The 26,206-nt window shown below is 40.3% G+C and overlaps 1 protein-coding gene across 4 annotated transcripts; it reads right to left on the minus strand.

Annotated features, from left to right (window-relative positions):
* Positions 1 to 2,375: 2,375 nt before the first annotated feature.
* On the minus strand, positions 2,376 to 25,301 carry LOC111981583 (myelin protein zero-like protein 1). Of its 4 annotated transcripts, none has more exons than XM_024012922.3 (6): positions 24,673 to 25,301; positions 21,002 to 21,174; positions 19,721 to 19,934; positions 19,108 to 19,237; positions 15,955 to 16,189; positions 2,376 to 6,652 (listed from the first exon to the last, which is right to left on the minus strand). In XM_024012922.3, exons 1-6 carry the CDS (start codon positions 24,743 to 24,745, stop codon positions 6,551 to 6,553), a joined length of 927 nt encoding a protein of 308 aa, XP_023868690.1. In that variant the 5' UTR covers positions 24,746 to 25,301; the 3' UTR covers positions 2,376 to 6,550. The 4 variants fall into 4 exon arrangements, with proteins under 4 accessions (XP_023868690.1, XP_023868689.1, XP_023868693.1 ...); XM_024012921.3 differs by having other exon boundaries at positions 15,943 to 16,189; XM_024012925.3 differs by having other exon boundaries at positions 15,955 to 16,063; positions 24,673 to 25,298.
* Between the last annotated feature and the right edge of the window lie 905 nt (positions 25,302 to 26,206).

Here is a 26,206-nt window from a genome sequence, read left to right on the forward strand (position 1 = left end):
ATTTATTCATGTTTACAGATGGCATACAAGTTTGTTATTTTAGCACATGAATGTTCACATGTTCCAGAAGTCATTTCTGCCACAAAAAATAATTTAGATTTTTTTTTAAAGTTCACATTCCAATGCCTTTCCTGTGAAGTAGTGACACACGACATACGAGTCACAAATATGGTAGTGAGAGGAAACCCAGTAGCCAGCAGTGGGAGAAGATGGAACAAGATGGATTTTGGCCCGACATTCTGATAATTTTGTCATTGATGAAACCGTTGATCTCAATACAGTTTTCTGTTCTCAAAACTATAATCTGTTACAAACAATGTGGACTAAGTTTTCTAGACTTTACCCCGTTGATTAGGAGTGTAAAGGCGAATTGAGTTATTGCACATGCGCACTTCACAGAGTAGTCGTTCCCTAATTGAATATGCAAATGTATGATAAAACAGCACCAATAGGATCTTGCTAGCTCGTTGTTACGTTCCCCAGTTTCTGTGTTGTGGTTTTGTTTGTATGTGTGTGTTTCAGGATGGCTTCCTGAAATTCCCCCAAGCAGCTGATTGGTCGGGCCCATCGATGATTGGAGCTGACCCCGCCCTCTCGTCAGAGGATACAGCTGTATCCTATTACAGTCTCCTTCTGAAGCTAGAAAAGCAAGTGTTCCTTTGTTAGGATAGAACTGATTGATATGTCCTGTGTTGGTTGTTGCTGTGAGAGAGCTGATGGTTATGTTCTGTGTTTGTTGTGCAGACAGAGAGCTGATTGGTATGTCCTATGTTGGTTGTTGCTGAGAGAGAGCTGATTAGTATGTCCTGTGTTTGTCAATAGGACGCAGTGTTTTTTATTCTTGAAATTATTTACTTACGTTTGGATTATTCTGTGTCATTTATTCCCAGGGGGGAAGGCACCTAGGGAGTGTTTAGGCAAGAGGCCTCCGGGCATGCATAACCTGTAGTATTTACTGTCTATGCACACTAGATAAGACCTGGGCGGACCACCCCCTGTATTTTGGTTAGCGCACCAGGTGGTGCTAAGTTAGGTAAGTAGTGGGTAGGTAGGCGAGGGGGCTTTGACATGTACTTTCTTTGCTTTGGTTCCATTCCGCTCCTTTTCCCCAAATTTACCGTGTGAAGGAATAAATTCCCAGTAAATGGTAAATTCTCCGCCTTTTGTCATCCTTATTCGCACTTACAATCCCATACCTCTTTCACACCGCGGGGAGCTGTTGTAGCAGGGTGTTGCGTTCCCTCCAAGAAGCGTACKTAACACTCGTGCTTGGCTCTGTCCCCCTCCTTGCTTGTTCTGCCCACTATGACTCATTTGAAAAGTGTGGTCTTTCACCCTGACGGGGTACTCCGGGAATATAATCCCTACCACAGTTGCAACATTTTACATTCAGACTCTTCAATAACATATTCCTTCTGTCTGCAAACAMTTGACATGTGGCCAAACTTCTTGCATTGGGTTTTGCACAAATGCTCTTACAGCGGATCTCATATATCCTAGCTTTACATAAGGTGGTATATACACTCTTCCTCAAACATCAATAATACAGAAACTTTTCTCGCTTTTCCCCACTCTCCATACGGGTCAAGTGACGAGCATTAACTACTCCTGGAATTTCTTGCCTAAAATATWGTTTTTTCAATGTCCAACAGGATGCCAGAKAACACCTTTTACCAGTGCCCTGCTCTGAAAATCAAAGCTGTCCACTTCCTGCATTGATCCTTTTGTGAGCCACAATGCATGCTTCTTTTGCTCTTGGGATACACACAATATCAACACCATACCACTCCTGGTTACTTTGACTGCATCCACTTTTCCCAACACCTTCCTCACTATCCTTGACTTCAAAAGGGTTTCCCAAATGAACATTCTTATCCAAACAACATACTCCAAGCAACAATTCATCAGACTCATTTTCCACATATGTTTGCCCTTTTTGCTCCATTCTTGTACTTCACTGTTCTTGGACTTCATCTTTCTCACAAACCACTCGGCGCGCTTTCATCTTCAAACAACACTTCTGCTTCCGCCATCGCAACTTCTCCCGATAAGATAGCCAACTTACCTCTATTTTTGTCAGCCATCGTTCACCTTTCACCGTCCCCTTTCATCTCTATGGTCAAAGAGTTAGAGAGCAGTCGAGCCGTGATTGGTCCAAAAACCTGACCAATTGTGTTTCAGTAGACTGCTACAAGTGTGGCTGCTGACCTGGCTGCTGGCCTCTGACATGCAAAATGTGTTTGGGTAAGAGTAGGTTACAGTTTCCCCTAGATGCTAGGGGAAACTTCACCCCGCAGCAAGTTTGGAATGACAGCATTCCATCTGGTAAACAACCCAAAACACAATCTTTGTAAACAATGACAAAGACATTTGAATCAGGAAATGGCTTTTATATAMCATTGATCATCAGATACAGAGGATTATGTTTTTCTATATGTATAAAAAAAACATACATACAATGAAGGAAGTAAATAAATTAGAGAGCAGGTGTTCAAGTTGGTAGATGAAATACAAAAGGCACTAAATGTACTACATTCCAGTTAAGACATCGAACAGAAGAAAAATAAAATCATATAGTGCTTGTGGTCTTTGATATGCGGGATATAGTGCAGGTTTTGCAACATACAATATTATATAAACAAGCACCAAATGACATACACTATATTGCTACTTAACAGCTAAAAGTACAACTTCACACTTAAGACACGTAACAGTGGAATGGGTTTTGTAAACTGTACTTATCCAAACTTTGACACCGTCATTTTTTGAGCATTTGAGTTTACTGTAAACGAAACGCCTTTTCATAATGCATAATCAAGGACAATACTACCTTAACTATTACCACACACACACACGCACTAATACTGCACAAGCACAAGATAAGCTACAGTATTTGATGAATTTTTTGGAATGTAAATTGTCAATAACTTTTTCTATATTTTGCAGGACTAGTGGATAAGGCAGTTTTGGAATAAAGGAATGACGCTTCCTCTAGCACTCTTGGGTGATCAAAACCATTTTGTCAACAGCGAAAACATAGTTAAAAACACTAAAGACGGATTTTTAAGACATGACAGTGGAAGGCTCAGCATCAAGACAGAGCATTAAAAAAAATAAAAAAAGATACACAATATCAAATTGGAATTCTGAAACACATAATTGATTATTTTGTTAAAACACCAAGAGGTACTACCATTGAGCAGAAAGGAATGAATTACAGTAAGGAGCACTATATTTTACGTACATTAAACTATCCATATGCATAAATGTTGGTCGGGGTAAGACAACTGCAATTTGAAATCAAGGAAAACATTAAGAGATGTTGAATGTCCCGATTTAGACTTGGTTTCAATTCTCCTCATTAGGACTGAAAACGACATTTGGGTTTTGGGGGTGTGCTTTGATGTGGGTGTCTAGCGTGTGTTCGAACATGGAGCACTTTCACTCTGCCGGGAACAGTACAGTTACAGTCACTCACCTTTCTAGATAACTTGAAACAGTGTAACCAGGTATTGTGTCTGGAAGTAGCCTAGCCGAGCTAGCAAGCTGGTCAACTTAATTTGCCAATTAGCTTCAGCTAGCTGGTGTGAGACCTTGGCAAAAATTGGTTTGACTTTGGATAGCCCATCTGTGGGGCTAGTTAGGGACCATCAATAAATTACACTATATAAATGGAACCAAAATTTCTTGTTGCACACCTTTTGTCTCATTAATTGCTGTGAATATTTGTACATGAATTTCAACAATTTACAGTTGGTTTGAGGTCAAGTCATTGACATTTGGAGCTATTTGCATTTAAAAATATTGTCCCAWGTACATTGTGTAATTCACTGATGGTCCCCAACTACCCTCATAAGGATATCTAATGTCAAACCAAATTCAACATGGACATTATATCAGGTCGCGTGCAGCTGCACTCCAAATTAATGATTACTTGGGCGCTGCCAGCTGTGGACAGGTTTGAAATAACWGTTATCCTGGGGTTGAGTTTATGGTACCCTTCATTCCATGAAATACAACTTTTTCCTCACAAATCTCTGTTTTGTACGAGACTGACTTTATGACCCAAATTATCCTATTTACACTTTGTAGTCAATTTTGACACTAAAATAAATGTTTGACTCATAGACACCACACAGCCTCTTTTCAAAAGGAAAAGTTGCTTATTACGTTCAGTTGCTCTTTAAACGGACTATTAATGCATCTCTTCAATCAAACATGATTGACTCATTGGATTAGAAACATTTGGCTTTGTAACATAAAATAAGACTTTTGTGAACTTTGAATATATTAAAAGCACAGTGATACATCAAAGTAGAGTTATTAATGGAAGATATTTGGCCCATGATCACATGAAATCTAAAACAGATGTCAAAACGAAAATATGTCAAACGTGGTTTTTGTCATAATTAGTTGTGCTCAGTTAATAAATTACATGTAAACAGTGTATAATATCTATACAATAAAAGCAATGTCAAAAAAAATTGGYCATTGTCCATGTTTCCATTTAACAGTTCAGTTTCTAAGCCAGTGGCAGGTATGGTTTCAGACATGGATATATCAATGCAATGTGCCAACCTATAGGACAATACACAAACTCTACACCAAAGTCATTTCACCATGAGGCTTTCCATGGCTGTGTACCGGCGTGATATATGGAGTTAATCTAAATATGTTACAAGGTAACAATTTTGTTAAGGCAACATGATTGCAGACAAAACACCAATGCATATCAGTTATCCTATATCTAAACCATAATTTTAACATCCAATGTGTTGGACTGAGCTGATGGTTAACATGTTGCTATCATGGTCCCTGGATTGTAAAACAGAAAAACAACTAAAGCCCATGTATTTTACGCTTACTACGCATGCAGTTAATGCACAGTGCCTTCAGAAAGTATTCACACCCCTCGACTTTTTCCAAATTTTGTTGTGTTACAGCCTGAATTTAAAAAAGATTATATTGAGATTTTGTGTCATTGGCCTACACACAATACCACATAATGTCAAAGTGGAATTATGTTTTCATAYATTTTTACAAGGAGTTTACTCAACCCCTTTGTTATGGCAAGCCTAAATAAATTCAGGAGTAAAATGTGCTTAACAAGTCACATAATAAGTTGCATGGACTTAGTGTGTGCAAGAATAGTGTTTAACATGATTTTTTGAATGACTACCTCATCTCGGTACCCCACACTTTAAATTGACTGAGGGCCCTCAGTCAAACAGTGAATTTCAAACACAGATTCAACCACAAAGTAAGCATTGGTAAATGGGGTGGGGTGCGGGGATAAGCAAACATTGAATATCCCTTGGTGAAGTTATTAATTACATTTTGGAGGGTGTATCAATAAACCCAGTCACTGCAAATATACAGGTGTCCTTCCTAACTCTGTTGCCGGAGAGGAAGGAAACCGCTCAGTCCAATGGTGACTATAAAACAGTTAGAGTTTAATGGCTGTGATAGGAGAAAACTGAGGATGGATCAACAACATTGTAGTCACTCCACAATACTAACCTAAGTGACAGAGTGAAAAGAAGGAAGCCTGTACAGAAAAAAAAACAACATGCATTTTGTTTGCAATAAAGTAAAACTTCAAAAAATGTGGCAAAGAAATTCACTTTATGTCCTGAATACAAAGAGATATGTTTGGGRCAAAGCCGACAACACATCACTGAGTGACACGCATGGTGGTGGCAGTATCATTTTACAGGTAACATGCTTGTTATTGGTAAGGACTAGGGAGTTTTTGTGGGGGAAAAATAAAGGGAATAGAGCCAAGCACAGGCAAAAATCCTAGAGGAAATCCTGGTTCAGTCTGCATTCCAACAGACACTAGGAGACAAATTCACCTTTCAGTATGACAATAACCTAAAACACAAGGCCAAATATACACTGGAATTGCTTACGAAGACGACATTAATATTCCTGATTGTCCTAGTTACAGTTTGGACTTAAATGGGCTTGGAAATCTATGGTAAGACTTAGAAATGGCTGTCTAGCAATGATCAACAACTAACTTCACAGAGATTGAAGAATATTAAAATATATGTGCAAATACTGTACAATTTAGGTGTGCAAAGCTCTTAGAGACTTACCCAGAACGACTCACAGCTGTGATAACTGCCAAAGGTGATTCTAAATTTTATATTTCATCTTCAATAAATTTGCTAACAAAAACATGTTTTCACTGTCATTATGGGGTATTGTGGGTACCTGGGTAAAAAAAAAAAAACGTACCCATTTAAAATTCAGGCTGTAACACAATAAAATGTGGAGTACGTCAAGGGGTATGAATACTTTCTGAAGGCAGTGTTTCTCTAATCTCTGTGTTGTATTACTGTATTGAAAGCCTTGGTAGCGTAACTGTTTTATCACACACATGAACATGCAATGAATGCTTTCAGCAGACAAAAGGAGAAATTAATGACAAAAAAACTATCTTTCAAAACATCATAAATTCTAACCTTGTATTTAAACAACCCCCACCCACCCATCCCAAAGCAGCGAGCTATGGTGGCCTGTCCCTTTTGGTCTCCAGTTCTCTTCAGTTTTTCCTTATGTCAGCGTAGACCACTGGCTCCATCTTGTGGAATGAGTTGGGGTTCTTGGTGCCTGAGTGATCCAACTGGGCGTATATCACAGGTCCCTGTTGTGATGAGCATATGGATGGGTGGGGAGATCAGGAAAAGGGGAGGGGGGGAAGGCTGTGTTAGTAAAAATACATGTCAAACTGGTTCAGCTGTTAAGTTCAAATGGCCGACTGCAGATGGAAGCCTGTAACAATGCCAGATTGTAGCACAAAATAACCCCCCCCCCCGGGACTACATCTGGGCTGCTCTTGTCATCTTCAGGGTGAAATTTCTAACCCCCACTGAGCACTAACCTAAGAATCACACAAAACAAAACTAATTTAAATAGAAAAATGAAAATCATAGGAAACATACAGTGCCTTCAGAAAATATTCATACCCCTTGACTTACAGTATTCAAAATGTTGTTGCGTTAGAGCCTGAATTCAAAATTCWCACCCATCTACACACAATACCCCATAATGGCAACGTGAAACCAATTACATAAGTATTCACACCCGAGTCAATACTTTGTAGAAGCACCTTTGGCAGCGATTACAGCTGTGAGTCTTCCTGGGTAAATATAAGAGCTGTGGCTCCTGAGTGGCGCAGCAGTCTAAGGCACTGCATTAAGTGCTAAAAGGCATCACTGGTTCGATTCCAGGCTGTATCACAACCAGCCATGATTGGAAGTCCCATAGCGCGGAGCACAATTGGCCCAGCGTYGTCCGGGTTTGGCCGGTGTAGACCGTCATTGTAAATAAGATTYTWWTTTTTYTTTTTTAACTGACTTGCCTAGTTAAATAAAAGGTTAAATGGAAAATAATATTTAAAAAAAGCTTTTGCCAAGTATTTTTTTATTTTTTTTCAAGCCCTGTCAAATTGGTTGTTGGTCATTGCTAGACAACTATTTAAGTCTTGCCATAGATTTAAGTCAAAAAACTGTAACTCTGCCACATTCACCGTCTTCTTGGTAAGAAATTCCAGTGTATATTTCACCTTGTGTTTTAGGTTATTGYCCTGCTGAAAGGTGAATTTGTCTCCCAGTGTCTGGTGGAATGCAGACTCAACCATGTTTTCCTCTAGGATTTTGCCTGTGGTTAGCTCCATTACATTTAAACCCAAAAACTCTAACACCCAAAGAGTGAACTTTGGAACAATATTTCTAAGCTAAGAATGTATCTAAAGGATCTAAAGAATAATCAAGTCATATTGCTTTTCATTTTGTGATRCTATTAAAAACTGTATAAACTAAAATACTGTAACTTGAAGAGCTTTCACACTGTATGTCAGGTTAACATCCTTTATGTTGTGTAGGAAATATCAAGAACAATGAAACTATTTTTGTTAAGATAGGAATGTGATTTTAGTTTTCGAACGAGAACATAGTTAATGTGCAACRGACATGAAAACTAAGCCACGCCCCGAATGAGGTCAGAAGAGCGTGTCAGTGTGATGGAACCGCCCTTTTCAACCAGAGTGCTTAAAAGGACTCGCTAAGGATTAACGGACCAGCAGAAGTGAAGCATGAGCTAAATGTTGAAATGGTTGAAACTCTAAAACCAGAAAACGTGTAGCCAGGCTGAAAATGGTTAGAACTTTAAATCTCCACACGAGGTGAAGAAGATAAAGACTAGACCAAAACATTTGACAGTCTGCATCTGTAAAAGTGGTCCTAGAACTTTGACTATCTACTCGAGGAAGAAAAGCAGAAAGAAGCTCACCTCAGACAATCACTGGGGAATCATTTAAGCCACAGACAACTAAGSACATTGTGACCTCTGATGGACAATCAGAGCCTTACACCCACGGGAGAGCCCACCGAAACATCCTTCCGACAGGGCTTGGTTCTGACCGAGATAGACGAAAGAAGGCATTCACCACATAAATACATTCGTTACTTTCTTACCAAGCAGACAGTGGTTCATGTGCAAGGCATATGATTAATGTGAGAATAGTTATAGAAATGTATCCACTATAAATGTCCATTACTCTCTCTCCCCCCACTCCATCTGTGTAATAAGCCGTCATATCTTGTCAGTCCACTAGGGACTTTTGTCTCGTGTAAGAGTATGAGTATTCTGTGWTATTATTTAGTTAATTAGTAAGTAAATACATTTGTGTAGTACTGAATAATCACAAAAGGCTGGGGTTCTTGCGGATTCAAGAGGTCTGCGACGTTCAGAATGAGACTGATATGAGGTAATGATTAATAAGTGACTTATCGATAAATAACTGATATATATACAATCTTCCGAATTAAACTCAAGATAACTCGTTAACTTCTTATGGCTGCAGGGGCAGTATTGAGTAGCTTGGATGAAAGGTGCACAGAGGTGCCCAGAGTAAAMGGCCTGCTCTTCAGTCATAGTTGCTAATATATGCATATTATTATTAGTATTGGATAGAAAACACTCTGAAGTTTCTAAAACTGTTTGAATTATGTCTGAGTATAACAGAACTCATATGGCAGGCAAAAACCTGAGAAGAAATCCAACCAGGAAGTGAGAAATCTGAGGTTGATCGATTTTCAACTCATCGCCTATTGAAAACACAGTAGGATATGGATCTGTTTGCACTTCCTACGGCTTCCACTAGATGTCAACAGTCTGTAGAACCTTGAATGAAGCTTCTACTGTGATGTGGAGCCGGATGGSAGCTGTTTGAGTCAGTGGTCTGGCAGAGAGCCAGGTCCTGGTCAAGCGCATTTCACATGATAGGGACCTGCGGTCCATTACTTCTATAGACACAAAGGAAYTCTCCGGTTGGAACGTTATTGAATATTTATGATAACAACATCCTAAAGATTGATTCTATACTTAGTTTGACAAGTTTCTTTGACCTGTAATATAACTTTTTGAAGTTTTCGTCCGACGTTCGGCTGGACCTACACGAGCGTTTGGATTTGTTTACCAAACACGCTAACACAAATAGCTATTTGGACATAACAAACATTTCTAGTTGAAGTGGGAGTCCTGGGAGTGCATTCCGACGAAGATCAGCATAGTGGATCAGATTATAATGCTTTTTATGAGTTTTGTTGACTGCCACATTTGGCGGGTAACTGTATGGCTTACTTTTGTGGCTGAACGCTATTCTCAGATTATTGAATATTGTGCTTTGCCGTAAAGATTTTTGAAATCTGACACAGCGGTTTTAAGAACAAGTGTATCTTTAATTCTATGTATAACATGTATCTTCATCAAAGTTTATGATGAGTATTTATGTATTTGACGTGGCTCTCTGCAATTTCTGAATGGCGCCAATGTAAATGAGGTTTTGGATATAAATATGAACTTATCGAACAAAACATATATGTATTGTGTAACATGAAGTCCTCTGAGTGTCATCTGATGAAGATCATCAAAGGTTAGTGATCCATTTTATCTCTATTTTGCTTTTTGTGACTCCTGTCTTTGGCTGGAAAAATAGCTGTGTTTTCTCGTGATTTTGCGGTGCTACAATAATCGTTTGTGGTGCTTTCGCTGTAAAACCTATTTGAAATCGGACACTTTGGTGTATTAACAACAAGATTACCTTTAAAATGGTATAAGATACATGTATGTTTGAGGAATTTTAATTATGAGATTTCTGTTTGAATTGGGCCGCGCCCTGCACTTTCACTGGCTGTTGTCATATCATCCCGTTAACGGGATTGCAGCCATAAGAAGTTAAACAACTTCTTCCGTGGTACCCCTAGTCCTAATGAGTACATTTTTACACAAGTATTTTAAAATCGAGTAACAATTAAACATAGTTAGTTGATTCGATACATAAATCATCAGATTAATATTAGTCACGTCACTACACAAGCATAACCAAAACACGATGCAGCCACCACTACACTTGAAAATATGTACAGTGGTAATCAGTAATATTTATTTTGGATTTGCCCCAAACATAACACGTATTCACAACAAMAAGTTAATTGCYTTGCCAGATTTTTTTACAGTATTACTTTAGTGCCTTGTTGCAAACAGGATGCATGTTTTGGAATATTTTTTWAAATTCTGTACAGGCTTCGTTCTTTTCACTAACTCATTTAGGTTAGTATTGTGGAGTAACTATAATGTTGTTGATCCATCCTCAGTTATCCTATCACAGCCATGTAACTGCTTTAATATCACCATTGGCCTCAWGATGAAATCCCTGAGTTGCTTCCTTCCTCTCCTGCAACTGAGTTAGGAAGGACGCCTGTATCTTTGTAGTGAATGGGTGTATTGATACACCATGCAAAATGTTATTAATAACTTCACCATGCTCAAAGGGAATTTCAATGTCTGCTTTTTTCATTTTTTACCCATCTACCAATAGGTGCCCTTCTTTGCAAAGCATTTGAAAACCTGCCTGGTCTTTGTGGTTGAACATGTGTTTGAAATTCACTGCTTGACTGATGGACCTTACAGACAATTGTATGTGTGGGGTACAGAGATGAGGTAGTCATTCAAAAATTATGTTAAACACTATTATTGCACACAGAGTGAGTCAATGCAACTTATTATTTGACTTGTTAAGCAAATTTTAACTCCTGAACTTATTTAGGCTTGCCATAAAAAAGAGGTTGAACATTTCAGCTTTACATAAAAATAACTAACAATTGTCTACATTTCTGAAAACATAATTCCACCTCGACCTTATGGGGTATTGTGTGTAGGCCAGTGACAAAAAAATCTCAATTTAATCAATTTTAAATTCAGGCTGTAACACAACAAAATGTGGACAAAGTCAAGGGGTGTGAATACTTTCTGAAGGCACTGTAGATGGGGAGGAAACAACACACAAACAACTGAAAAGTACAGTACAGTACACAGGAATGTAGCCACCACAGATCTGCCCCGACACGTCTCTGAATGTAATAAGGGAAAGGCGCCTCATGACGTCCCTCACAAGATCAGCAAACGAAACGAGTCGACCAGGAAAGTTGACCGTAAACAAACGCCTCTCAGAGAGACATAAAGCATATAAGGTTCTTCTTTTCCCAGACATAATCCTACAATATCAGTTTAAATCAGAGGACTCCTATGAACATTCATAAGCAATGCATAACACCTTCATAGGCACTAAATGAACATCTATGCATGCTTATGTCAGCAACAGCAGCTTCGCAAAAGGATATGCCGTGACACACCGGCCTGCTGTTGTTGAAATAAGCATTTAGAGTTCAACCTAAATGAGAGGTCTCATACAATACTTGTTAATGTACTTGTTAACGTACTAACTTGTTAAATCACCAATCCTAGTACTGGAAAGCTAYAGGATGCATGGGCTTTTGTTTCAGTCCAGCACCAAAACACCTCATCAATTCAATAATAATTGATGACTATTTGGATCAGGTGGGTCATCAGGTGGGTCACATTTTACTATATACATGCACGGACTGGTTTGGGTTTTTACTTTACCTTCTATAACAGTATTTGAATGTTTGGTTTGTTAAATGTGATAGACTGTGTGCAACGTCCATTTTTATAGTTTACACCGCTACTTCTCTCTGTTATATCTCCATGACACATTCCACGCAGACCAAGCCCGCCCCCTGTCACTCAAGGAGTGCATTTGTTGTTCCTCGACCACGAGACACTTGCGTTCAGTCTGCATGGTCAATGCAGCACAAGCAGCAATGTTGATGACAACGATGCCGTTTTCACTTTGCTTCTTAATATRAATCCACTAGCGTTCTATAATTACACGTTTGTGTTTCTTACATCTGCAAAAGGCTAGTTTGTCTTTTCTTAGCAAGTTGGGCCGAAATCGTGTTAGCCGCTAATACTAAATCGCTAGTTAGCTGGCTACCTAGCTAATAAATGTAGAGTCAGAGTAAACATAACTAGCTATACAGCCCGATAGTACCAGTAATGGTGTAGAATCAGCATGTTTTTTGTGCAACAGTGTCTTCTAAAAAAGGAATACGTAAATATGTTAGCTACATGAAGTAGCTAAGAGAAAACATTCAATGGTCACGCAAGTGTTTTGCTCTAAATCGGAAGTTAAATCGCAATTGCAATATTTGGTTAAAAATAAGGTCTAGATTGGTTGCCCGTATCGTGCAGCCCTACGTAGCATCATATAAATAATCTCAAATKAGTGCAGGAAATGCAGAAATGTATAAATKATTTTAAGTTGAACTGAACTGTATAAAACAATCAGACTGGAGAAAGACCCTTTAAATTAACTTAGAATGTATGTGCTGCCACCCTAGGGTARCACACTACTCATAAAGCAAAACGTAGAACTTTTATACCGTCATACTGTCAACATAAAAAGAAAATACTGTGATTAGATTATATTTTGTCCATATCACCCTAGTCCACATCCCATGCCAATTGTTGTGTAAATCCATCTACGSGTCAACCCCAAATGAATGGGAAAGACAAGCAATGCAAAAATGGTGCTKATCTTTTCCATTGACTTTAGTTTGAGGCATATACAGTGGCAAGAAAACGTATGTGAACCCTTTGGAATTACCTGGATTTCTGCATAAACTGAACAAATGATCTGATCTTCATCTAAGTCACAACAATAGACAAACATAGTGTGCTTAAACTAATAAAACACAATTTATTGTATTTTTCTTGTCTATATTGAATACAGAATTTAAACATTCACAGTGTAGGTTGGAAAAAGTATGTGAACCCCTAAGCTAATGACTTCTCCAAAAGCTAATTGGAGTCAGGGGTCAGCTAACCTGGAGTCCAATCAATGAGACTAGTTTGGAGATGTTGGTTAGAGCTGCCTTGCCCTATAAAAAAAAACTCACAAAATTTGAGTTTGCTATTCACAAGAAGCATTGGCTGATGTGAACCATGCCTCGAACAAAAGAGATGTCAGAAGATCTAAGATTAAGAATTGTTGACCTGCATAAAGCTGGAAATGGTTACAAAAGTATCTCTAAAAGCCTTGATGTTCATCAATCCATGGCAAGACAAATTGTCTATGAATGCAAGACAAATTGTCTATGAATGGAGAAAGTTCAGCACTGTTGCTACTCTCCCTAGGAATGGCCGTCCTGCAAAGATGACTGCAAGAGCAAAGCGCAGAATGCTCAATGAGGTTAAGAATCCTAGAGTGTCAGCTCTGGAACATGCTAACATCTCTGTTGACGAGTCTAAGATACGTAAAATACTAAACAAGAATGGTTTTCATGGGAGGACACCACGGAAGAAACCACTGCTSTACAAAAAAAACATTGCTGCACGTCTGAAGTTTGCAAAAGTGCACCTGGATGTTCCACAGCGCGACTGGCAAAATATTCTGTGGACAGATTAAACTACATTTGAGTTTTTTGGAAGGAACACAGGACACTATGTGTGGAGAAAAAAAGGCWCAGCACACCAACATCAAAACCTCATCCCAACTGTAAAGTATGGTGGAGGGAGCATCATAGTTTGGGGCTGATTTGCTGCCTCAGGGCCTGGACAGCTTGCTATCATCGACGGAAAAATGAATTCCCAAGTTTATCAAGACATTTTGCAGGAGAATGTTAGGCTATCTGTCCGCCAATTGAAGCTCAACAAAAGTTGGGTGATGCAAAAGGACTACGACCCAAAACACAGAAGTAAATCAACAACAGAATGGCTTCAACAGAAGAAAATACGTCTTCTGGAGTGGCCTAGTCAGTCCTGACCTCAACCCAATTGAGATGCTGTGGAATGACCTCAAGAGAGCAGTTCACACCAGACATCCCATGAATATTGCTGAACTGAAACAGTTTTGTAAAGAGGAATGGTCCAAAATTCCTTCTGACCGTTGTGCAGGTCTGATCCGCAACTATTGCTGCCAAAGGAGGGTCAACCCGTTATTAAATCCAAGTGTTCACATACTTTTYCCACACTGCACTGTGAATGTTTACATGGTGTGTTCAATAAAGACATGAAACGTATAATTGTTTGTGTGTTATTAGTTTAAGCAGACTGTGTTTGTCTATTGTTGTGACCTAGATGAAGATCAGATCAAATATTATGACCAATTTATGCAGAAATCCAGGTATTTCCAAAGGGTTCACATACTTTTTGTTGCCACTCTAGCTGGACCTACACAACACATGGCCTGGGACATGGACTCATCTCGACATTAGACTACTTTCTGAGGTCTGAAAACAAATGACAAATTACATTTGAGTGTATTAATACCTGTGATTGGTTAGGGAGTGTGTCCACCTGGGTTGTGTTCAGTAGATCGAATAGTCAACATTTTGTTACAATGTTCCTGTACTTAACACGACCCTGGTTTTCCAGGTCTGAAATCAGATGGATGAAAAACGAAAGAACAAGCAGACACAGAAGCCATCAAGGAGATCAGCTTGAAACCCTATGCTGTAGTAGTCAAATGTTGGCTTGTCAATGATGGTAATAGAGTTGGTCAGAGCACAAATAGATCTGGGCGAGGGTAATGCTGTAGTGCAGATGAAATCCTGCGACTAGCGAGGTTTGGCTGCCAGACAACCTGCCCGCTCGACCCCATTCCCTCCTCCAGACGATCTCTGGAGACCTTCTCCCATTCCTCATCAACTCATCCCGGGCCACTGGCTGCATCCCCTCCGACTTCAAAATGGCCCGAGTCGCTCTCCTCCTCAAGAAACCAACACTCGACTCATCTGACGTCAAAAACTATAGACCTGTATCCCTTCTTTCTAAAACACTTTAGCGCACGATCTTCTTGACCCAAACCAGTCAGGCTTCAAGACGGGTCACTCAACAGACTGCTCTTCTCTGTGTCACAGAGGCTCTCCGCACTGCCAAAGCCGACTCTCTCCTCTGTTCTCATCCTCCTAGGTCTATATGCTGCCTTCGACCCTACCTAAAAACAAGAAGCGGTGCAGGTTCTAATCCAGGCACTTGTCATCTTCCATCTGGATTACTGCAATTTGCTGTTGGCTCCGTGCTAGTGCCATCAAACACCTGCCACTGCAGCGTTTTCAACCTTCCTAAGTACTCCAATGTCACCCCACTCCTCCGCACACCACTGGCTTCCAGTCAAAGCTTGCATCAACTACAAGACMATGGTGCTTGCCTACGGAGCAGCAAGAGGAACTGCCTCTCCCTACCTTCAGGCWACGCTCAAACCCTACAACCCAACCTGAGCACTCCGTACTGCAACCTCTGGTCTCTTGGCATTCCTAACCCTACGGGAGGCCAGCTCCTAGTCCAAGCTCTTACGAAACTTACTATGCCTGTAACATGTGGTTGTCCCACCTAACCATCTTAAGATGAATGCACTAACTGTAAGTTGCTCTGGATAAGCGCGTCTGCTAAATTACAAAACATGTAAAATGTAGTGCATCTCAGCTCTAGTTAGTTAGTTAGTGGATCCCTCTCCACCCTGTAAGTGTCCCCTGGGCGATGGTGGGTGTGGATGGTTGGTTTGTCACTCACTGTAGCTCCTACCTGGACCGGGGTGGAGTGGCTGCTACACCTGGAGCCCTTCAAGCTGGACTCTGGTTTCTTCCCCCCCGGGCGTGTGGCGTGGGAGCTCACACTCTCCACTGACGTGCAGCTAGTTTTTGGGCCGGGYGAGGGGTTTGCAAACCAGAGGTTTTTTTTTGTGCAGTTCGGGAAGCGTTGGCACACAGAGAAATAGGCGACATGGACACATACAGACATGGATACACACAGGAGAAGACTTACTGGACAAAAATGCAAATGAGAAATGGGCAGATTCTACATGGGTTATGTGGCACATTTTTAAATGACTSCTCCTAGTGGTTGGGAGGAGAGGTTTGCAGGAGTGACAGACATTGGGTAGAGACACTGTACTGGAAGATTAACAAAGCATTTGTATGGGCACCAGGAGCAAATTGAAATAAAGATCGTCTTTCAACCTATGGAAGACAATAACTGATCAACTAAGAAAAAGCATCAACTTAACAAACAAAAAAAGTTACTTAAAAAACAATTAGTTTACCTAATAGCCTATACTACAATCAATTGGTCAATAAGATAAGAGAATAAATAAAGAAGTGGATTAGAGAAAAACAACATTCCCCACCCCAAAGATGTGGTCACCCACTTGAGAGATTAGTTGTGTGTACATTCAGATGTGTACATACCAATGTCAATCAGTCGTCCACTAAACACTGAAGAGCAAACATGGCACTCTAAAGAAACACACACACACCTTGTATATGTCCCAAATGGCACCCTATGCCCTAAATAGTGCACTACGTTGGACAAGAGCCCTATAGGCCCTGGTCAATAGTAGTGCACATAATATAGAAAATAGTGTGCCATTTGAGACSCAMCMCATATCCTCCATTTTGAATAATAAGATCAGTTTGTTCMCTCTACAAGATCTCAGCTCACATCTAACCAGGGGATGTATTAAGCRTTTTAGAGTAGGATAAACTATAGAAAAACGATGTACATTTGATTTAAAATACATCAAATATAATTTATACATTTAAAAAATGATTCTAGAAATKAATCTGAGSTGGCAGGTAGTCTAGCGATTAGAGCGTTGGTCCTGTAACCGAAAGGTCGCTGGATCGAACCCCTGAGCCGACAAGTTGAAAAATCTGTAGTTGTGCCCTTGAGCAAGGCACTTAACCCTAATTGCTCCTGTAAGCTAAATGACTAAAACGTCATCTTGAAACTGTTAGCATTTAGTTTTTTGTGAGACTTGAAGAACATGTGTATGTCGTTCAGAAGGTATGTTAGAGGAAACATGACAGTGAGACAGAAGAGGGAGGGATTAGTGGTTAGTAGTGGATGAGTGACATGTGAGTGGCAGACAACAACATGAACGTTAGATGACAAGCCAAGCTTAACGATGCGCTTTTTAATACTTCACTGTGGGCACTGACAGACATGATATCTCTCGTCTTTCTACATTGTTGTCAATAATTATGGTGGATTTGGATGATAGGCTAATTATTTAAAAAAACATTCCGAATAGAGTCTAAATGCATCGTTTTAACCGCAGTGTTAAAAAAAAAGTATCTATTTAAATCTAATGTGATATCCACCCAAACAAAATGATTTTAGCCCAGATAATTTAATGAAAACATAAAGTTGCACACATTGGTGTTTTATACCCATTACAATCAGGGAGGGGCAACTTTGATGGCAGTGGGGGCCACAAAATCTGAACTCATGAGGAGCCGTAGTGGCTTGCGGGTCTGCGTACCCACATCCATGCATGCAGTCAGAGCTGGCCCTAGCATTTTGGGGGCATTATTGCAATTCTACACATTTTACCATGGGGCTGAGGGAAGATTTTGCAATTGTATAATTCATTTTATGCAATTATACTCATTTTGCCATGGGGCGGAGATTCCCCCCACCCCCCCAGTTTTACAGCGAACTTCCTGAATTCTACAAATTCTGCCATAGGGTGGAGAGCAATGTTTGCAGTTTTTAATATGATGTGAGAGTGACTAACAAAATAAAAAATGTGGTCCCCCTTCAGTAATTTGACCATGATTACTACAAGTTTAGATAGCTGGCAAGACAAACTTACCAATCTTAAAAATAGAAGCTGACATGGGCTAATTGAGTGACTGCAAGTGACTGACATCATGAGAAAACCGCTGATGCACAATCAAATTTCGAACTTGCACCTACTATTCTAACTCACAACATTAAGTTGAGACCCCTACTGAGTTGGGAGGAAATTGATTCGCGGGCCTACAAAAAGGGAGCTGCCGCCAATTGCCCATTCCTGCATTAAATCATCAGGAGTCCATCTTTTCGCTAAGTTTACGATTCCGTTAGTCAGCTCTTCCCCTACTGATTTGGATGTGCGTCAACTAATTAGGTCATGAAAAAACATTGACACCAATCATGTGATGCAGATAGAAGTGTCTAAACATCTAGTCAGAACTAGCGTGACGTCCTCTTCTCATGTCTCTCATCCAGCCACGTCTTTCGAATTAGTTTTCATTTAAGGTTATTTCAGACACATAAACATTTTTTAATCAATCACAAACATGTTACTGTATTATTCCAAGAGAGGGCACAAGCGACAATCTACCATAACCCAACCCCCATATCCCATGCAGCGGAGTTAAGGTCTGCTGACTAAGAACGTGTGTGTACTGGGAAGTAGAGAGAAGAGATGTTCACGGCATGCCACACAACCCAACAGGCCATTAAAACATCAGTTTGAAAGTAGACCTCCATTCACTGCAAGGGCCGCTTTCAGARAAAAAGACAACTATGAACATCTGATGCATAATTTCTGCAGAGATTTAAGTTCCTTTAACATGGGCCAGCATCCCTGTGGAATGCCTTTGACACCATGTAGAGTCCATGCCCTGACGAATTGAGGCTGTTCTGAGGGCAAAAGGGATGCAGCTCAATATGAGAAAGGTGTTCCTCATGTTTGGTATTCTCAGTGTATATCACCAAGATAAGAGTCCTCTGTGTGATTTCATTTGTTTGATAAAATATTTCATATTATTTCATTTTTAGATACCTCCTAAAATACTCTACAGATACTGACGGTCAGGTGTAATGATTGATACTGACCAAAGTAAAGTTATTCAAGTACTATTAAAGCTATCTACTACCTTGATGGTAATACAAGGGAGACTGCCTTACCCTTCGTATTCATGGGTGGTTTGATGCCTCTTGATGATCAAGCAGATAACCACAGAGATGACGATAAGCCCGATGACCGMGCCGCACACGGCGACCACTATGACGGCCGTTTTGTCTTGAGGGAGAGACTCTGCGAAACAAGACAACGTAAGCATCATCATACAACATAACAATTACGTTACAAAGTCACAGCTGTGCAAAAACTACTAGGACYCTACACATTTTTGTTTATTGAACTTAGTAGGGAATCAATTAAATGTATTGAAGTCTATCATAATACATTAACATAATGCATCAGTGAAAATGGGATTTGGGAATAAAATAAATGGAATTTGGAAAAACAAATACCAATTTTATGGGGCCCTATACTACCAGTTCAATGTTTGAGATGTTAAAAATCAGTGTTAGTGTTAAAATTGTGAATCTCTTGTACGAGTGTTTCTCAATCCCTGGTTAGTAAGATATGATTAATCGCTCAGYTGGTTTGTTAGGTGAAATGTATTTTCTGGCTGTTGTATTCAAGTCATCCTTCAACGTGAGAGACATTGGTCAGGTCCTATTTAAAAGTGAATTGAGTTTTGCTGTACTGTTGTGAATCTATTTGCAAGTTTACCTTTGATGACGACCTTGAGCTGTGTCTGAGCGGCGGTGCCAGATATGTCAGGCGGGTTAATCACGGCACACGAGTAGGTGCCGTTGTCGTTGAACTGCGCCTCAATTAAATGAATCGAGGCATCTTTTTTGTTCAGGTCTCCTGCCCATTTCACCCTGTCTTTGAATTGAGCCACACTCCCTGGATAGTGGTTTGCAGAAGTGTAATAGAAAATCTAAAAATAAAAAAAAGATAGATTTTTTAAAATGATATATATAATAATGACTGAAGAGAAAATAGATTGCGCAAGAATTGCACACAATGTCAGCGTCCCATATGACACCCTATTCCCTTTATAGTGCACTTCTTCTGAGTATGCCCATGGGGCTCTGGTCAAAAGTAATACACTAGGCTATATAGGGAATAGGTTGCCATTTGAGACATAKCCAATGASTAAGGACTCATAACAGGAAATGGGAAAGACAAGCAAACAGGTTTAACCGTTGGGATGCTTATGGCTTACCTACATGACTGGGCACTTTTGCCAAGCAACAGCAAAACTTCCCCTGATACTGTGTGTTATGTTCGTATCTGCTACTGTACCAAACTGATGGGCAATTTGTTTAGCATTTACATGACAGACAGATATCCTTAATAGTCATTTTGTTTAAAAGTTGAGAGTGGACAAATAGCCGTTTGCATTAGTGTGGGTGTTGGTGACTCCCTCTCCAACTGCACTCTGTTACGAGGCCGGATACAAGCACAGCATTATGGGCAAGATGAGCCAGCTAGCTAGATCTCTAGGGGAGGGAAATGGGAATAGGGGAACTAGTTACGCTTGTTCCTTCCATTTCCATTCAAATCCCAGCATTGCAAATATGAATTAACCTTCAGAAACTACTCTGTCAGGCTCAAAACTCTTTCCACATAAACAGGTCAAAGTTACTGCCTCAATGAGTTGTGGGTCATGTTCATTTGGCCACGCAATATATATTTTTTGAAAGAGGAAACAAAAATCTATATACATATTGCACTGAATTCAATGCTTAAGTTTGGAGAAACATGAAAGGGAAGGATGCAGATGGTCAGGAAGAAGTGGCCTAGAACATAACACAACCCTCCTCAGGCTCCTTTCCTTTCATTGGACCAGTCACAAACACACACGCAAACTCCCTCACTCTTTTCTGTGGCAGTTGGCCTAAATAATACCAGGAAACATGTTGTGCTAGGACACCCATCGGTGGGAGATCTGAGAGGAAGCTCTTGGGAGTTTCATGGACCTCAGAAAAAGAAAGGACTCACGGAAACAGCGCTTCCGGCGTCGGATCCCGCCGGGCAAAACGACCAGGTGACTGTGGCTGCGCTGCTGATCACTTCCCTGGACTTGAAGGAACACTTGAGGATCCCCGTGGTGCCATTCTCAACCAGCACTTCCGCYGGGGCGTACAACTCTATAGCGAATGTTAGATTTATACCTGTTGATAAAGAACCAACATTCAATTTMTTGCTTAATGTATTCAACGTTGAGAAGCTGAGAGGGATTGGGACTCTATAGGCACTTATATTTATACATCAAAGCTTTGATGCTTTATAGCTGCTTGGCCTAAGTTTGCCTAATACATCAGACTGTTACCTTGGTTACCCCATGGATATTCAGTCTGAAAGAAGTCACAAGAGTCTCAAACCAGAATGTTGAATAAAATTGTTAAAATGTACTTCCCCGGTTGTCCGTGCTGTTGGTCATTTTGACAGTAGTAAGTGAAGAAAATGTTCACAAGAAAGTATTATTAACCTGACTTTTTGGGGTGCCGGTCTGTATATGGCTCTGTCRGCTTGTATTTTCAATCTCCTGAAGCATTGCACGCAATGCACAATATGTAAACAATAGCCAAAYGTTGTCGACCGAAGCACATTTCCTCGCATTCAGCTGGAAGTACCTGCATCTCACTGCAAATTCAAAGTCAGCAACGTTCGATCAGTGGTTTGGTTTCTCTCAGCCATTGTTTACATATTTTGCAAGTGTTTACGTTGTGTGCGAATTGCGCCAGTATTGAAAATACAAACCGACAGAACCATATACAGACCAGCATACTGAAAGTCGGGCTAATAACACTTCCCTGTGGAAATGTTGTCTCAGATTACCTCCAACAAAGACAAAATCAGCAGGTAAAATAAATCCAAATGAAGTTTATTCAACATTCTGACTTGTAACGGGACTGTTTGGAAATGTTGAGCCTACAATGTAAGAGACGAAAGTGTAAGTCTTCCACTCTCGGATTCTAAAAGGCACTAGGCGTAAGTAATTTCCAGCTATCGGGAAAAAAGGATAGCGATATTCGCTTCTGTGTTCTTACAACAATCTGTGTTAGTGTTGTCTTGATACCAGTATCGCGATACTAGGAAGTAAGGAAGCAAAGGAAACAAAACATGAAGGAAAACAGTCCTAATGTTTATAACAATAACAAAAAACTGGCTTATGTTGTCACCCAGAGTCACATTTGTTTATTTTGCAAGCTATAGCACACAATATTTTACAAGAGTAGGTTTTAAAAGGACCATAGAGTTAAGTCTGCTTCTGGGTTTTTGCCAAAGAAAATCTGGTATCGTGATACTGCTATTGTGACAACACTAATCTGTGTTTACTAGTTTTTCATAGCTTAAAGCCGATACAGCGAGTTGTTCAACAGATTTCTGTACATATTTGACAACATCTTCTCCAGTTAGAGAGAGCCAGGTCAGAGAGGAAGGCATGCAGTGACAAAAACATGCTGACAGTGCAGAATGCAATAATAAAACAGCTGGACACTTTCCCTGCAAGCCTTTGAATTTCAAACCAACAGACTGTGTGCAAGCAACACACACATAGAAACCATATCCATTGGAAGTGATATGATATGGCATCACAAAAGTGCAGTAGACAACAAATGATGCGTTAAAATAACCATGACATTTTAACTTTTACACCAAAAAAAAACCCCATATAGAACAACGAGCCAGATGTTTCACCAGATGTTTCACCAGATGTTTCACCGGATGTATAAATCTGAAGCATCCGGTTTGAATTTCCACTACCCACCAAATATGGCGAGGAGAGGAAGCCAGTGGCCGAGTACGGAGCGAGATGGAATTGGGCGAACATTCTGCAGATTTTCTTATCGAAGAAAAGCCTGATCTCAATTAGGGACGGACGATACCAGTATCGCGATACTCATTAGTATCGTGGCAAGGAAACAAAGCACGAAGCAGATTTAACTTCTTTAGGAAAACAGCCCTAGTGTTGGAAGCAAACATCATGTTGTCATCCAGAAACACATGCATTTATTTTCCAAGCTATAGCACACAATATTTTACATACAGCAGGGTTTTAAGGGACCAAAGAGTTTGATCTCCTTCATGCTTTCATTTTTGCCATGGAAAAAACACTACTATACTTGTATTGCCCCGGCACTGGTGCACTAAGTTTTGTTGACCATTTCAAATCAAAATGTTGTCGTCACATCTGCCGAATACAACAGGTGTAAACCTTACAATGAAATGTTTACTTACAAGCTCTTAACCAACAATGCAGTTCAAGAAATAGAGTTAATAAAATATTTACTAAATAAACTAAAGTTTAAAAAAATAACACAATAAATGCACATAACAATAACAAATGGGGGGTGCTCCGGTACCGCTTGCCGTGCGGTAGCAGAGAGAACAGTCTAGGACTTGGGTGACTGGAGTCTGACAATTTTTTGGGCCTTCCTGACACCGCCTAGTATATGGATCTCAGGAAGCTTGGCCCCAGTGATGTACTGGGCTGTAYGCACGACCCTCTGTAGCGCCTTACGGTCAGATGCAGAGCAGTTGCCACACCAGGCGGTGATGCAACCGGTCAGGATACTCTTGATGGTGCAGCTGTAGAACTTTTTGAGGATCTGGGGACCCATGACAAATTTTTTTAGTCTCCTGAGGGGGAAAAGGTGTTGTCGTGCCTTCTTCACAACTGTCTTGGTGTGTTTGGACCATGATAGTTTGTTGGTGARGTGGACACCAAGGAACTTGAAACTCTCAACCCGCTCCACTTCAGTGCTGTCGACGTTAATGGGGGCCTGTTCGGCCCTCCTTTTCCTATAGTCCAYGATCAGCTTCTTTGTCTTACTCACATTGAGAGGTTGTTGTCCTGGCACCACACTGCCAGGTCTCTGACCTCCCCCCTATTGGCTGTCTCATCGTTGTCTGTGATCAGGCCTACCACTGTTGTGTTGTCAGMAAACTTAATGGTGTTAGAGTCGTGTTTGTTTACAAGGAGTTCAAGTGTGAAATGTAGTTATTGCACATGCACACATGCTCCCTAACAGAAATATGCAAATACATGTTAGAATGCGCCAATAGGATCTCGCTAGTTTGTGCATGGCTTTACCCACCTCCTTGCTTGTTCTGCCCACTATAATTATTTTCTCCCCCATTGAAAAATAAACAAATGAACTATCATAGTTATGAATATCGTGTAATTTGAATCTGTCATATTTAGCCAATAAGTTGGTCAATTCTTAGTTATCACGCCAAAACAATAGATTCTGAAATATTTAGAGGTCATTAATTCAACAACATGTGTCAAGTGTCACACCAACGGGCACACTCGCGTATCTTGAGATATTCTTTGGTTTTGTGCCAACTAGTTACGTTACCTAGCAAACAAGTTAAGCTAATCAGACCCCATAAATTAGGAATCTAACCAGCTAGCAAGTACTCTAGTTACTATCTGCATCACATGCCTTAATTAGAAATACGACTATCGTACCAAGTCACGCACTAACCTTACTAACTAAAGCCAACTATTATCGTCGTTTAGCTAGGTACAGTAGCCAGCTAACTAAAGCATATTATGTTAGCAATTATCTAGCATGCAAACTACTGTACTGGCTAGCTCACTAGTTAGCTATCAACTATAGCGATCATATTGTTATCAGCTTAGCTAGAGCAGTACTTACCGAAAATAAGACATAAGGTTATTCCACATAGTAAAGCACAATTGCACGCGGGGTTTGTCCGTCTTAGCTCCATAACTTAGAATGGATGAATATTGCCCCCTCCCTGTTTTTAGGTCTAACGTTAACCAGCGTCCAGCTGCTCATCCACTGCACCCTCTTCCTGTAAGCAATGTTCGTGGGGCGTTTAAGCCCTAAACAGCGCTTGACTGGCCGCTCCGTCTCCCAGGCTGCGTGCGGCTCTCAAGACCAGAGCCAACCGATACAAGTATCAACGAGCAACATTCAAACAGAACCAGAAAGCTAACGCCTAATGATGTGGAAACCAAGGCTTTCTGAAGCCTTTTGGGTTTTCACCAAATTGTGCWGAAAAATTGTTCATTACTCAGAGTTTTTAACACAATGACCACTAGGGACCTCTGCTGGTCAGCAATGAAAAGCAGCGTTTGATGTTCATATAGAAGGTTATTCCACAATATATCACATCTCGTGGTGCAGTGGTTAGTCGTGGGTCTTAGCCTATTGTCACTTACAGGTTCGCACTTTCCATCATGCTTCCCTGTTTTGCTGTGAATCCCTATTTTTTTGCTGTCAAAAACGTTGAATCTATGGCATTATTTAGGATAGAAGCTTGGAATGAACGAGTGACGAATTTCCGGCCAAGGGTGGTCCATTTAAAATCATTCCTTCCTCCCTCGCCCTGCAAGTGTATACTCGTCAGACGTCATGACACGYCATCAGAAGTGTCCACTTCATTTCAGGGCTGAGGGGATAGGGTGAATCTTTTAAGGGATTTGGATCAGTAGCGCTGTGAAAACTGCATCGGAGCATCAGAGCTCCGGTATTGATCGTTCCATCACTACTCAAGCCTAGAGAGGGAAAAAGRTGATATAGCAAGCATCTTTCAAAATGAAGGAAACTTTATGCTAAAATATCACTGATATTATATCAGACTGATTTGTTGTAAATAATCATTCTTTATGTGTTTGTTAGCTACCCTAAGGCGAAGTCGGCCCGATGTATACATGATACATTKGGTTGATGTAGTATGGAGAATTTGCACATTGGCAAGACTTGCATTAGATGGCATTCGCCCTTCAGTCGCTGTTTAGACGATGATTGTCAAAGCTGCATGCTGGCTAGCCGCTCTGCAGACGACATAAAAAATACTTTGAGGTCGGATCCAACAGCAAATAATGTTTCACTATATGATTTGAATTACCCATACCCAGTGGCAACCCGTCATTCAAGGCAGGTGTTTTGAGTCCACCTGTTTAGTTAACTGTTGCCTGCTTTGCATGTTATTTTGGAATTTTAATACGTCTCACATATCAGGTTACAAACATTGTAAAAAAAAAAAAAAAAAAGTAAAAAAATCTGAGTTAATTAATAAAGTCACATTCAAAAATTGTCTCTTTTTTGCTTTCTTAAGTAAGGCAGCTCCAAGATGCAGGTGTTTCAGCCTAGCTCAGTGCTTTCTGTGGTGGTGGGGCAGCCAGCAGAAAATACAGAGTGTAGGGGTTAGTAATGTTCTCTA

The sequence above is a fragment of the Salvelinus sp. IW2-2015 genome, linkage group LG20 (assembly GCF_002910315.2).
Source record: "Salvelinus sp. IW2-2015 linkage group LG20, ASM291031v2, whole genome shotgun sequence".
Lineage (NCBI taxonomy): Eukaryota > Metazoa > Chordata > Actinopteri > Salmoniformes > Salmonidae > Salvelinus > Salvelinus sp. IW2-2015.